Source organism: Condylura cristata, unplaced genomic scaffold, assembly GCF_000260355.1.
Source record: "Condylura cristata isolate star-nosed mole 26May11 unplaced genomic scaffold, ConCri1.0 scaffold00016, whole genome shotgun sequence".
Classification (NCBI taxonomy): Eukaryota; Metazoa; Chordata; class Mammalia; order Eulipotyphla; family Talpidae; genus Condylura; species Condylura cristata.
This window is the reverse complement of record NW_004567117.1, coordinates 9,323,426-9,337,329: the sequence shown is the minus strand read 5'-3', so window position 1 is coordinate 9,337,329 and position 13,904 is coordinate 9,323,426. Positions and strand designations below refer to the sequence as shown.

At 47.5% G+C, this 13,904-nt stretch overlaps 1 protein-coding gene across 1 annotated transcript in view; it reads left to right on the top strand.

Moving 5' to 3' along the window:
* Positions 1-13,904, top strand: part of EMILIN2 (elastin microfibril interfacer 2) — a 25,417-nt gene that overhangs the window by 4,694 nt on the left and 6,819 nt on the right. Inside the window, exon 3 of the mRNA XM_012725759.1 lies at positions 2,213-4,135. Coding sequence (XP_012581213.1) covers positions 2,213-4,135 — 1,923 coding nt within the window. The remainder of the gene's footprint in view (positions 1-2,212; positions 4,136-13,904) is intronic.

Sequence of the window (13,904 nt, the reverse complement as noted above, 5' to 3'; positions counted from 1 at the left end):
TGAAGTTGCAGGAGGGAATGAAAGGAAATGCTTATTCTCAATCCACTGTCACTATATTATTATTTTTGAAACTGAGTTTTTAATATAACCTCAAGTAGAATCATTTGATATTTAATAATGCTAGTAATCCATCTTCTTTCTGTCTATAAAGGATTCCATCTTATACAACTCCCATAGTGCCTCTCTGGCCAGTGTGAAATGTGCCTGCATTTACATTTTGTGACAGGAAAAATCATTTATTTGGGGACTGGAAATCTGACCACTTGATGAATCTTTGAATAAAGCTAAATTAGATTTCTAAAATTATTTTGTTTTTTAAACAATTATAATGAACAACAATCCACATCATTAAATATTCTACAATATCATTAATGACTTCAGAGAATGCCCTTGTGTGAACAGTTCCCTCCCATTAGCCACTTACGTAGCTTGCAATTTTGTTTAAAAAAGATTTATGCATACAAAATTGGGGTACAGGCCAGAGAAGCAGGGGTGGTGAGAGGATTCACCAGAGACAGTGGGGAACAGAACAGGCCGACTGACTGAAACACACTGCTGAGGGCAAGACAGGAGAGGTCTGCTACGCCATGTGGGTCAGCTCCCTGGCTGGGATTGAACTCGCTGCAGTGGCTGCGACTAGCTTTGTAGTGCTGGGCTTTAACCCATTGGGATACCAGGGAGGGCCCCTGCAATTTTCATTTTTATAAGTAATTTTCAAATAAGCTTTTTTTTCTTAATTTTTATCCCTCCCTGACTATTTATTAAAATAAATTTCCAGAAGTGTAACTAGAGGGTGAAAAATACTTTGAGTGTTTTCACACATTGACAGTTTTCCTTCCAAAAATTTGCCATCAGGAGTGCATGTGGGGAACCTTTCCTTACACCCCATCCCCTCAATCTCCTGCCCTTTGCTCAGAACACCATTTCATTTGTATGTGGCTCAAGAATGTTTTTACTCTTCTGATGTCTTAAAATAGAATATATTTTTCAGTTTGGAGAATGAGATGTTCTTTTTAGTTCTCTGTTTGGGGGGTTGGTCATTTGAGTTTCAGTCTTAATTTTACCACTAAATTTATCTTAATAAATAATAGTTATTACTATGACCATGTGCAAAGGTTTAAAGAAGGAGAAAATAGTGAATATTAACCTCGAATTATCTACAGCATTCTGTATTTACTTTGAATGTTTTTCAGCGCTCCAGTGCATTTCATCTGTGGCTTTTCTTGTGTATGACTCCCCCCCTTGTACACTGTGCCCCAATATCTGCAGGCTGTTGACAGGAGCCCTGTCTAGCCACTGCTTCAAGAGCAGATTTGCTTTTTTTTTCTCTTAGTGCCACAACTTTCAATAATTTCCTTTTTGTTTAACTTACCTATATCTATATTAGCTTATTTTTGTTTTATGACACATCACAGTAACCTTTACAATTAAAAAAAAAATTTCCCTCCTTTTTTTCTTTTTAACTATTGCCTTGGAATACTCAAGGATCTCAAATTTTTCAAAGTAGGATTATCAAAAATTCATTGTTTATGTCTCTTGACTTAGTGAATCTTGCTAGATGAGGCCTTGTAGCTACTGTTAGGAGACACCAGTAGAATCAATTGCTTTATCTCTTTTACTTCTTGCTTCCCCACGTGAGTAACAGGGCTGACAGACATGTATGAGACCTTTTTAGCAAAGGTGATACTGATCAAAGTACATGGACATTCAGAAGTTATTTGGGGGATAGCTTGCAGATCATAAACGGTCATACCACAATAGCTAGTAGCTTCTTGTGGTTTTGCAGCACTCAGTCAGTCATGAGATTTACTGGTGTGGGAGTGAAGTCTTGTATGTTGACAGAAATAGGAAATGGCTCCATCCAGGTGAACGAAGCCATTGAGTATCATGAGTATCTATTAAGTGTCATGCACATATTCTCTTAACTTTAGCAGGGGAGATAGTACCTCTACTTCACAGATGAGATTAAATTTCACAGAACTTAATTAACTTGCTTAGGAGCAGACAGTAAACATCAGTTCCTAATGCAGATGGAGGTCCATCTGACTTCATCTCCCATACATTGTCCCATTCTGGCACAATAATTGTGGTGAAGTAGGGTTCCAAAAGTGAAGGTTTAAGTATATTTTGTAAGTACCCTGTTTATGGTCTTTGCAAAATCTTGATAAAGGTAGTAAATAGTAAGTTATGTCGAACTCTTTCTTTGTAACAGACAATGAACCAAGCCAAGTGTCAGAGCCCAGGAAGCTGTCATCACCAGCTCATGCAGAGCCAAATCGGACAGTAGATCCAGAGCTGGGTCCCCAAGATCTTCAGGAAAAGAAAATCCAGGTACTTGAGGAGAAGGTTCTCCGACTTACACGGACAGTTCTTGATCTCCAGTCTTCCATTGCTGGAGTGAACGAAAACCTCAAACATGCCATTCAGGACGATGCCAGCAAAATGGCATCGTGGTTCAGTAACCTGCACCCCCAGCCAGTGCCAGACAGTGTGGTTGCGGGAGACACAGAAAGAGTTCCACTTTCTGGTGTCCTCGACAATAAGGAAGCTGGCATGAAGGACATCAAGTCAGAATTGGCTGAAGTCAAGGATGCTCTGAAGACTAAGAGTGACAAGCTGGAAGAGCTGGATGGGAAAGTGAAAGGTTACGAGGGGCAGCTCAGACAGCTCCAGGAGGCTGCTCAGGGTCCTACAGTGACCATGACAACCAGCGAGCTCCACCAGGCTTATGTGGACAGCAAGATTGACGCCCTGAGAGAAGAGCTCATGGAGGGGATGGACAGAAAGCTAGCTGACCTGAAGAACATGTGTGAGTACAAGATGATTGGTCTCCAGCAGCAGTGCGATGACTATGGGAGCAGCTACCTGGGAGTTATTGAGCTTATAGGAGAGAAGGAAACAAACCTGAGAAAAGAAATTGATAAACTTCGAGCCCAAGTTCAGGATCCTTCAGCTCAGTCTGATTGCTGTGGTGGCGAGAAGAGTGGTGGTGATTTGGCGCAACAAATCAAGCAATTAGACCAGAAAATTGAAAGAGTCGCTGAGGCTGCCAGAATGTTAAATGGTCGACTGGACAATGAGTTTGACCGCCTTGCAGTTCCAGAGTCAGATGTGGACTTTGATGCAAGATGGAGTGAGCTGGATGCAAGGATCAACGTGACAGAGAGGAATGCAGAAGAGCACTGCTTTTACATTGAAGAGACCCTGCGAGGGACCATTAATGGAGAGGTTGATGACTTGAAGCAACTCCTGAATCAGAAAATACAGTCCCTGGAAGAGCGTCTGGGGAGCGTGCTGGAGCTGGCTAACAACACTGATGCGGAATTCACTTTCCCGGCGTCAGCCCCATCGGGTCCATTGGGGGCAGGAAATGAACAAGTCATGATGGAATTAAACCACTTGAAGAACAAAGTACAAGTTGTTGAGGATTTTTGCTTGCAAAATTTCCAGGGAGAACCTCATGGGCTAGAAGGTACTTGGCCAAATGGTGAAGACCACACAGTGGGTGATAGCTTGGACCTTTTGAAATCTCTAAATGATTCTATGTATAGGAAGTTTCAAGAAATCGAACAGCGTATCCAGAAAGTTCAAGAGGATTTTAGTTTTCTTTATTCTCAACTAAACCACACTGAAGATAATGTGAGTCATCTCCAGAGTGAGCTGATCAACTGTAGAGAAGGTAAAACTGCTGGAGAGGGTGGGTTTTCTATGGAGGATGAGCAGGAAAGGACAGTGACGCCCCTCCCTCCTCCCCAGGACCCTGTGGCTCCATGCTGTGACCAGCTGGAGGAGAGGTGGCGGAGGCTGGAGGGCCAGGTCCTCTCTGAGCTTAACACATGCAAGGAAGATGCACGCGGGGCCCAGAGGGACATCTCCGTGGTGGAGGGCAGGCTGGCCCACGTGGAGCAAACTTGCAGCAAATTGGACTCCATCTCTGGAAACCTTCAGCGGATCAAGGAAGGACTCAACAAACACGTCAGCAGCCTGTGGACCTGTGTCAGGCAGATGAATGGGACAATGAGGGCCCATTCCAGAGATATTTCTGGCCTGAAGAATTCAGTCCAGCAGTTCTATAGTCACGTTTTCCAGATTTCTACCGATTTGCAAGATCTGGTCAGATTTCAACCATCAGCAAGTAAGTTCATCTTTACAATTCTGTTTCTTGTATTTGTTCACGACATGTATTATGCTAGATTTTGGATGAGGTGTAGAATTAACTAAATCATGTAGGTTTTACCCTCACAGTGATTCAGACTGGTCCCAGTTTGTGACTAGTTTGGTGTTGGGTAATAGTGAAATAATCACTAACCCTTGAGAGTATTTAGTAACTCCCCAAATACTTTGAGTTATAGTATTCAAGCACATGGGGGTTTGTTTTACAAAACTATCAGTTGGCAGCACAGGTAGGTGGTGAGATACTGCCCGGCACTTTCATTGGTGAGCCTGGCGGTAGGGTCAGATTTCTGCGGTAACCACTGGGGATGCTAGTGGTGTCCTCCAGGGCGTCTAAGGGGCCTTCTGCAGACGAGTCTCTGCTCCTCTCTGTAGGCGCCATTTTTTGGTTGCTGATATTACCTTTGCCGTCATCATCTTTGCCCCCCTCTGCAATCACAGTCCGAGATGACAGACAGGCTGCTGTCCTGTCTCCAAGGCCACAGATCGGGCCACAGGCGAAAGCACGTTAGGGGCAGTAACTGCTGAACGCCCCTCAGTGCCTGGCGCGGGATGGCACGGCCCTTCTCCCATGTGTGAATGAATGCATGAGCAAATGGGTTCCTGACAGCTTTGGGTAATACAGGCAACAAAGTTCATTTATTTGTTACCTGGGTGCTAGGCACATAATCACAAAAGGGCAAGGCATTTCTTGTTGCTGGATTCTTGTATTTGCTGTAAGCCTCAACCATGAGCCGTCTTTTCTGACCAGGGGTAGCTGGGAAAGGAGGGACACGGGAGCTGGTGGTTATTGAGCGCTCCTGTACTGTCCTGGACGCCCCACCTCAGACGCTCAGTTTTCTAGAGGGAAAAGGTCACATAACTGGGAAGTGGTAGAGGCTGGAGAATCCAGTGCAGGCCACACCCAAGAATGCTTGCTCATCCTCATTGGGTCTCCCAGAAGAAACACAGACTTCTTGATCCCTAAGGAATTGAGAGCCAGCTGCGTGCCTAGAGGAACCCCTTTTCCTGATCCTGCCTTTCCCTGTTTCTGTTTCTTCTATCCTCCCCTCTAGGTCTGTCACTTTTCTCTCTTGCTCAATCCCAGGTGACCCTTACATGTCAAACTGAGATTTCACGGCTTGGGAACGAGTGTATAGGATTCTAGGATTAGGTCCCAGCAGAAGCCAGCTGAGGAGGGGGAGGCTGGAGCATGAGTGGTGGACTGGCCCTGGTGTGGTGGGGAGGGCAGGGGATGGCCCTGGAGCACAGAGTGGTGGGGCGGGCTGGGCCGTGGTAGCCAGGTGGGGAAATGCTTTGTGTTCCCAGAGATCGGAAAGCTGTAGCAAGGAGTGACCCAAGGCAGGGGTCTCCACTCCAGTGCTGGGCCTACCACGCCACGTTATTTATAGCCCTCCCCCTTTCTGCCAGACCCACTCAGCTCCTGTATCTCTGGAATGTTGAGTAAAGGTCACTAGACTGTGTGTGTGTTCATGGAAGGGTCATCCCTCAGGGTGACAGGCTGATTGGATTGTGCTTTACAACAGCAGATTGAAGCAGATGGTTTGCGACTCCCCGGTGATGTGGAAACCTGTTAACTCTTTCATGCTCGACTGTTGAAGTAGGAATTGGAAGTGAATATCTTTAAAGGAAATATGGCTTCCATAAGGTGGTCATTTTAAAAATGAGCTCATTGTTGTGAATGGACTTTTAACTTTCAGTGATGCAAAATTATCCAAAATAAATGAGCAGGACCTAATCCATCTTTGCAGAGAGTCCAGGTTTAGGGTACCCAGGAGAACCTGAGCATCACAGCTCATGAGAAGTATGGAGGCCACAGAACATTTATTGAGCATCTAGTATGTGCAGTGTCTGTGAGGAACACAGAGATGAATAAGCGAGGTCCTCACTCTCTAGGCATTTCCATCAAACCACCATGGTGGAGACACACACAGGTCTGCCGAGAATGAAGGAAAGCGGGTGTAAAGGCCTAGTGAGCAGTGCAGGGTTTATTCTTTAATTCCTAGGCTTACACTGGGCCCCTGGTATGTGGTAGGAGCTACTGATGGGAAGGGTATGTGTACACGTGCGCACACAAGCAGAGCCCCTGTGGCTGCTGTGGAAGTTCGGGGTTTCCCAGAGGAGAGTCCTTGAACCTTCAAGATTGAGTAGGTTGAGGGTTCAGAAGTCAGCAGGGTGAGGGCTGAGGTGGAATGATAAAGGGCACTTCTGGAAGGAGGTGTTTTTGGAGCTAGTAATTGAGGTGTGAGGAGGGCAGGCCTGGTATGATGAGTTTGTATTTACTGTCATCTAATAAACTATCTCAAATCTCTATGGCTTAAAGTAGAAGACAGCTATTATTTCCCAGGAGTCCACACTCGGGGCTTGGCTTGGCTGTTCTCATTTAGTGACAGTTTGAGTCACCTGCACTGCTGCATTCAGCTGCCAGTCAAACGTGACTGGGCTGGATGGGCTGGATGTTCCTGGAAGACTCTGGTCCTGTGTTTACTCATGGTCATTCTTCTCTTTTACTCCCTGGAGCTAACGTGGGCTTCCTTTCAGCATGGTCTTGGATGGTCACACTTTTTTTTTTTTTTTAATAATGTAATAGTTTACTTTTGCATCTTTTTGTGCATTTTTCCATCTCAATTGTTATCCCCTTGGGCTTCCCATCACCAAATCACCCATGTGCCATCACCATAATCCAGTGCATTTCCCTCCCCCCACTGTTTTTGATCCCATTCCCCACTCCATCCCTGGGTGGTCACACTTCATACATGGTGATTTGTTTGAAAGAGGTGGAAGCTGCTGGGCTGGCCTCACTTCTCTCATATTCTGTTAGTCAGAGCAGGTCAGTTCTTGGAGGGTGACTTGGCTTCCATGTGGGGAAGAACTCTTAGAGTTGCCTCACCTCTCTGTAAGCAAGGATGGCAGTGAGACGCATGATGCAGGCATGGACTGGTAACAGCACTGCAAGACCAGGTTGAAGACCCTGACACTTCCACTCAGTTGCTCTCTTCACAGGCCCTGTTCTGTTCTTTGCTAGCATCCCTGAAGGGACTGATTATCCAGGAGGCAGAATCTAGGAGACGGGGCTTCAGCTGGTGCAAAAGTGGAACCAAGGGCCCTCCCTGGTGGTGCAGCGGGTAAAGCACAGCACTGAGAAGCTAAAGCCACTCCCCACCCTGGGAGGTGACCCCATGGCGTGGCAGACCTCTCCTGGCCTGCCTGCTGGCTCCCCTCAGCAATGTACTTTGTCAGTCAGCCTGTTCTGCTCCCCACGCTGTCTCTGGTGGGTCCTCTTACCACCCCTGCACCTCTGGCCTATATCCCAATTCTGTATGCATAAATAAAAAAGGGAGTTTTGAAATGTGCAAACACCTAGTTATTGGACAGTCTGTAGTTTCCTCTAGGACTCAGAGGTCCTACAGCTTCCTACAGGCGAAGAAAAACTTTTCATCACTATTTATTTCACCTTCAGCTCAGTAAATTGGGTGCAATCTCCCTCCCCCGGCCCCATTACCCTCTTGCCCTTTCATTCAGATACTGGTTTATTCAGCAAATATTTATTGAGCCAGATCCTGGTGCTGAGTTTTGTGGATCTTATACTCCAGTGGGGGAAGAATGACTGTGCACAGCAAAGCAAATAAAGACCTGAGCTCAGCCCTCAGTTTGTGCCAGGAGAGAAGATAATAAGCCAGAGTAAGGCGATAGGGATTGGGGGGCAATAACAGTGTTTCAGCTGCCTGGGCAGGGAGGTTGCTCAGTTGAGATGAGATTTGAACAGAGGTGAGTAAGAGATGGCAGCGAGGCCTGTAGAGGCCTGTGTACAGTGTTTCAGGCAGAGGAGAAGCATATTCAAAGGCCCTGAGGCAGGAGTTTGCCCTGTTTGGTAAAACTCAGAACGCCAGTTTGATGTCTATGGGTAAGAGGAGAGCCGTAGGCACTGAGGTCAGAGATGCAGGAACCACATGGGATTTTGTAGCGTGTGATAAAGAATTTTAAGTATGATGAGAAGCTACTGGAAAATTTTTGAGTTGGGAAGTGATGATTTCCCAGTTCTGAGGAAAAAAAAAAAAAAAAGGGAAGGCCACTGACTTAATGCTAGTTCTGTGACTTTGGATGTTTTTATCTACCTAGTACCTTACTTTCTGCACTTATTAATGGAAAAATAACAGCACAAAGTTGTGAGGATTAATATTATAAAAAAGTGTGGCACTTTGTAATCCCTACATAAACAATACCTGTTGTTTGAACTCTATAATATCTGTGTAACCTGTTTTTACCTTTAAAAAATATTTATGCATACAAGAACTGGGATGTAGGCCAGAGATGTAGGGAAGTGTGAGAGGCTTCACCAGACAGAGTGGGAAGCTGAACAGGCAGATTGATTGAAATACACTGCTGAGGGGAGCAGCGGGCAAGACAGGAGAGGTCTGCTGAGCCATGTGGGTCAGCTCCCTGGCCAGGGACCAAACTCATTGCAGCAGTGGCTGGCAATAGCTTGATAGCGCTGTCTTTAACCCCTGTACCAGTATGGAGACCCTGTGAAACCTGTCCTTGGCTAAACTTTTCTTTCCTACAAGTCCTCTAGTGTCATGAGTGAAGGGGTTGGGAGTGGGGGCAGGGGCATTCCCTAGAGCAGATGTGAGGTAGAAGCCCTGATGTCAGTTTCCTAGCTTCTCTGTAGAATGTTCTAGACAGCCAAAATGGGTTTTCTTTCTTTCTCTTTATCTTCTTTTCTATGTTATAGGTCAGGGAGAAAGAGTAAAAATCTTGAAATCTTCCTTGCTAGCATTCAGAATTTCATGTTCAAATTCTTGTCAGAAGCACAACACTTAGGAATAAAACAAGGAATCACCTTGTCATTAAAACCTAAGTCCTTTGCTCTCTGGCCATCACAGCCTGGGGGTGCAACTCCTGTGCCTCACCTTCTCTGCCATTTCCCAGCTGGGTGGGTAGGCATCGTCCTTCAGCCTTGTGACATCCTCCTGCTTTCTTTTGGCTGGCATCTTGTCCCCAGGCCGCCCAGTTCTGCCCTTTCTGATGCCCCTCCCCCAGGCCATCCTCTGCCACAGGCAGCCGTGTCTGGCAGGGTCTGTTGTCCAGGGCCAGGATGTGACAACAGACCCCCGTCTGGCTGCAGCCTGACAGTTGACTGACAGGCGCTTTAGGGTGTGAATTGTACCCCCACCTGATAGAAACCACATTCCTGCTCCCCCTTTAAGGGAGAGGAGCTGTGAGGGCTGAGAGGAATGGTTCTCCTCCCCTGGGTAATGGCCTGGAAGGGGACAGGGCTGCCTCGACCTACTCCTGTGACAACATTGCTTCCTTTTTAAAATTAAAAAAACAAAAAACAAAAAACAAAACCCTGTTCCTCCTAACCCCTGTTGCACCTCTGGCCCAGACCCCAGTTTTTGCATCCATAAATAAACAAATAAAAAAAAATTTTTTTAGTTCCCATGCAAATTTTTATGTAACAGATGCAAGACTGGTTTGAGTAAAGATACAGAAATATAGAAAGAAATCTATATGAATGATTTCAAGGATCACTTTAGTGCCAAGAAAATTTTTGAACATACCCTAATGGAAGTTTTTAGCTAAAGTATTCCAGTGACTATGTCTGATTCACCATTTTAACCACACAACATAATCCCCTTGTATTTGTTAACCGTTACTAAGGTCATAGTTACTATCTGAACATAGAAAGGACATTTTTACATGCCTTAAGCAATGATGCCACTCAGGAGAGACGAGAACTTTATCACAGCCATAGGTGAAAGAAACATCATGAAGCTAACAGGCTTATGCTCTAAGACTCCTCCCTATTTTTACCTTTTTTCAAGGCCTTGAGAGGGACTCTAGTCTTTTTAAAGTCTTACTGTGTTATTGCCTTTATTAGGCATGAGGTGGGACTTCTGTCTCAGAGGAGTCTCAGCTCAGATGACAGGATGAAAGGTGGGCCAGCAGGTCCGCAGCAGCCAGGGGAGCCCAGCAAAGTCTTATTGCAGGCAGCCCCCAGGCAGGGGCTGGGCCTCCCACCTCTGTCCTGCGAAAAGCTCCCCTGAGCTGGCCCGCTTGGTAGAGTTCAGCTGCATCTTTCGGTTCACCTAGGAGCCTTTTTAGAGGCAACCCTGTCCACCTGGTGACGCAGATCCTTTTTGACAGAGCCCAGAGTGCCCATCTGTGCTCTCCTGCGAGGCCCTTCTCGTCGGTTTCCTCCCACTGACTGCCACGGCCCAAGGGTGGCAGTGCCAGCGCTCAGCAGGTGCGGGATGAAGGCGCCCGCCCAAGTCTCAACCTCAGCAGCCGAGCCAGCTCCTTTATTTTAAAAATTTATTTATGCAGACAAAAACTGGGGTACAGGCCAGAGGTGCAGAGGATTCACTAGAGATGAGTGGGGAGCAGAACAGGGAGATCGACTGAAATGCACTGCTGAGGGCAGACAGGTCTGTTGCGCCGAGTGGGTCAGCTCCCTGGTTGGGGACCGAACTTGTGCTGCAGTAGCTTCAGAGAGCGCCCGTTGGCCGCCAGGGAGGGCCAACATCACTTCCCTTTTCAAATCTCCGTCCCTTTCTGCTGTCTTTGGGGGATATTTCCTAGAGTTTGAATGAACTGTATTAGTAAGTGCTTCATTCAGGAGCTCTACAGATTCGAGAATTCCATCTTTTCCAAGTTGCTTCAGTTATGCTGTAAGAGCACAGATCAGTCAATAAGGGTTTAGCCAAGAAGCCTGGCCAGGGGCAGAGTGGCCGGGTGCCAGCACCATGGCCGCTTTGACTCTTAACGTGATATTCGCTGAGTTTAGGGCCAGTTTAGGCCCAAGATTTTGTGCTTGGCTAAATCAGAGTTTTAGAAATATATGAAGGCTGAGTAAACTCAGACAGGACTGTCTCCCCGTGGGCGCTTCGCCCTTGTGTTCTCCAGTTGGTGGGAGCAGCTGCTGCTGTTCTCCATCTTAACCTTGAACTTAGAGTTTCAAGCTGTGGTGTCCTGAGAAGGGAGCTCTCCCGTAGCTGCGCCAGAAGCCCTCTGGGAGCTTCATAAAAATAGCAGCTCCAGGCGTGCTTAGGAGATTCCTGTCCCACATTGACAAGACGAGACCAGGAACTTGTAATTAAAACAAAATTATCCCTTGCTCTGGCTCAGGGGGTGGAAGGAAGCACTAGGGCCTCAGGGTATAACCTTCCCCAGGGCAAGCTGTGTCCAGAAAGAAGCAGGGAGGGAGGGAGGGAAAGGGGAGAGAACAGGACCAGTAACTGGACGCTGTACCACCAGCAAAGGGGAGACCCCGTGCTGCACCTCAAGGTCCCCCGCAGGCCCTGCTTTGCTTATTACAGGTGTCTTTGTCGGACCACTGCAGCTGTGCAGTAGGTCTGAAAACCACATTGTAAGGATTGTCTGTGTTTCCATCTAGATTTTAGAAGCAAATTGGTAAAATAAATATTGCCCATGCAATACTGCTGTTCAGACAGGCGAGAGCCCCGCCCCACACTCCCATTGAACGAGTTCATCACCTTTCCTTTGAAAGTGCTGCCAGATTTAAGAACCCGTGCTCGGAGCTGCCCTTCTATGTGGGTGTTCTCTAGGGTGTGCTTTTCTGAAATGCAGACACGGTTCCCTCTCAAGCTGCACCCAGGGTCTCCTGAGTACATGATCAGATCTGGCCTGGTCTCTCTGGCACGACCCTGAAGTCTCTGGGCGCTGCTCAGGTCCTGGGGATCTTCTCTTCTGTGCCACCAGAAGCCCAGACCAGCACTGGGTTGCTGTGTACCCAGCAGAGCTGCTGCGGGGACACATCTTCCCTTCCTGTGGGGCCAGCACAATTCAGGTTCCTCTCGATTGTGTCCTCTGTTCTGGGGGCTGGTTCTTTGTGCCCACACAACCCCATACGGGGCACATGTCCTGGCCTCGCTGCAGGAAGATCTGTGTTTCCTCCACAAAGCCCCATTTTCACAGCCCCCTGGTGCTGTTCTGCAGTTATGAATTTCCTGATGGGTCCATGCAGGCTTGGGCTGTTCCAGGAGCCGAGCTGTGCCATGTGGTGTGGCTGCCCACTGGGAAAATGCCTTGCCTCCGTCCACTTGGCTGCCAAAGGTCAGCGTTTTGGTGGCCTTTTTCCCCTTTAAAGTCATAAGTCTTGATTGACGTCTTCGAGACACTTCTGTGGTTTCTGCATTTGGTGTGCAAGCACACACCAGACCAGGGAGTCAGATTTCACCTTGACCGACTCTAATGAACGAGACTTGATGTTTAGATGGTGCCCTGCAGTTAGGGAAGACGACAGGCAGGGTGCTGATTGGCTCTGATTTCCGCCCAGGGATGGGAGGCCTTGTGGGTTCAGCTTTGGTGTGGGTGAGGGTGATAACGCAGATGTCATTTACTTTCCCACAGCCAGGCCTCCACCCAGGCACTAACTGCCACTCACTGCCTCTTGTGCTGTGATAAGACACCACCCACTCAGCCCCAGGCACCCCAAGGGACCCTACTTCTTTGCAATTTTGTTTTATGTGGCTGGTACCTGATGTCTGGAGGGCACAGAAATCACTCCAGGCGCCTGTGGGTAGAGTGGGTGCGCACCAGCTGTCAGACTCAGATGAGTCCCTCAGTCACACGGATTATTGGGGATTTTCACGGACAAGACTTTTAGTAAGTTGAAATTGACTTTTAATAATGTTTGAGAGGATGTGACCTTTGCTACCTGGGTGTCAACCCCATCCACGTGATGTCATTTCCCAGTCTGAGGTTGTGTTGGCATCAGGACTGGCTCCCCAGGGCAGGGTCCCTCCCCAGAGCAGGCACACGCATGCTGGTCCAGTCCCAGCTCCGTCACTGTCCACTGTGGAGAACACACTGGTCTTTATGAGCAGAACCCTGTTCCAGTGCTCACTCTGAGTGAGAAAGGGTTCCATCGAGAAAGAGGTTCTTTGCCAGGGAACTCTTTCCAGAATGAGCTGAAAGCTATGCAGTCTCTGCTAGTTTTGTAGTACTTGTGTGCCTTAGAAACACATGTTGTGGTGGACTGAGCTGGAGGGCGGGTTGGAGAACTGTCTCTGTCAAATGCCACCTCTTTGTCATCGTCTCCACTGTGATGTGACGGCTTGTTCTGGAATGGTCGGTCTTCTGTGGCCCTTGTGCAGACTCCCCAAGAATAACTGGGGCGTTTATTTGGCCCAAGCAGTATTTGTTCATTTACCTCCCTCTGCCTTCCACTTGGTGTGGAGCCTGGTGTTGAGGGAGTGTGAGAGAGAACACTTTCTCCAGGCTTGTGCCATGTTTCTGGTCTTCTTTCATTCACCAAAAGCATACAAGATGACTAAAATGTGCTCTCAGTGCTCATCAACCACTAAGAACCTGAATGGGCCCCTGGGGTGTAGGGGGCAAGTGGTGTCTGACATGGAAGCTGGGGATTCGTGTAGGTCCCAATAAGGGTGAAAAAGAGGCTGTTTGTGGAGGGCCAACTGCAGAAAGGCAGCTGAGAGCTGGGCACAGGTTGCTGGCAGGTGATGGAGACTCGATGGAGGCAGTGAGACTTGATTTACCAACAGTGGAAAATTGGAGATATGGCTAGAATAGTTTCTAAAAAGATACTCTTCAGAGGTATGAGAGAAGGAACAAGAGACTTCATAATCAGCTTGATGTGTGTGTGTGTGTGTGTGTGTGTGTGTGTGTGTGAAATAAGCACACTGGGTGGGGTGCTCGAGGAGGTGGATTTCAGAGGAAGGTTGGTTTGAGAGCGAGGCAATAAGGAC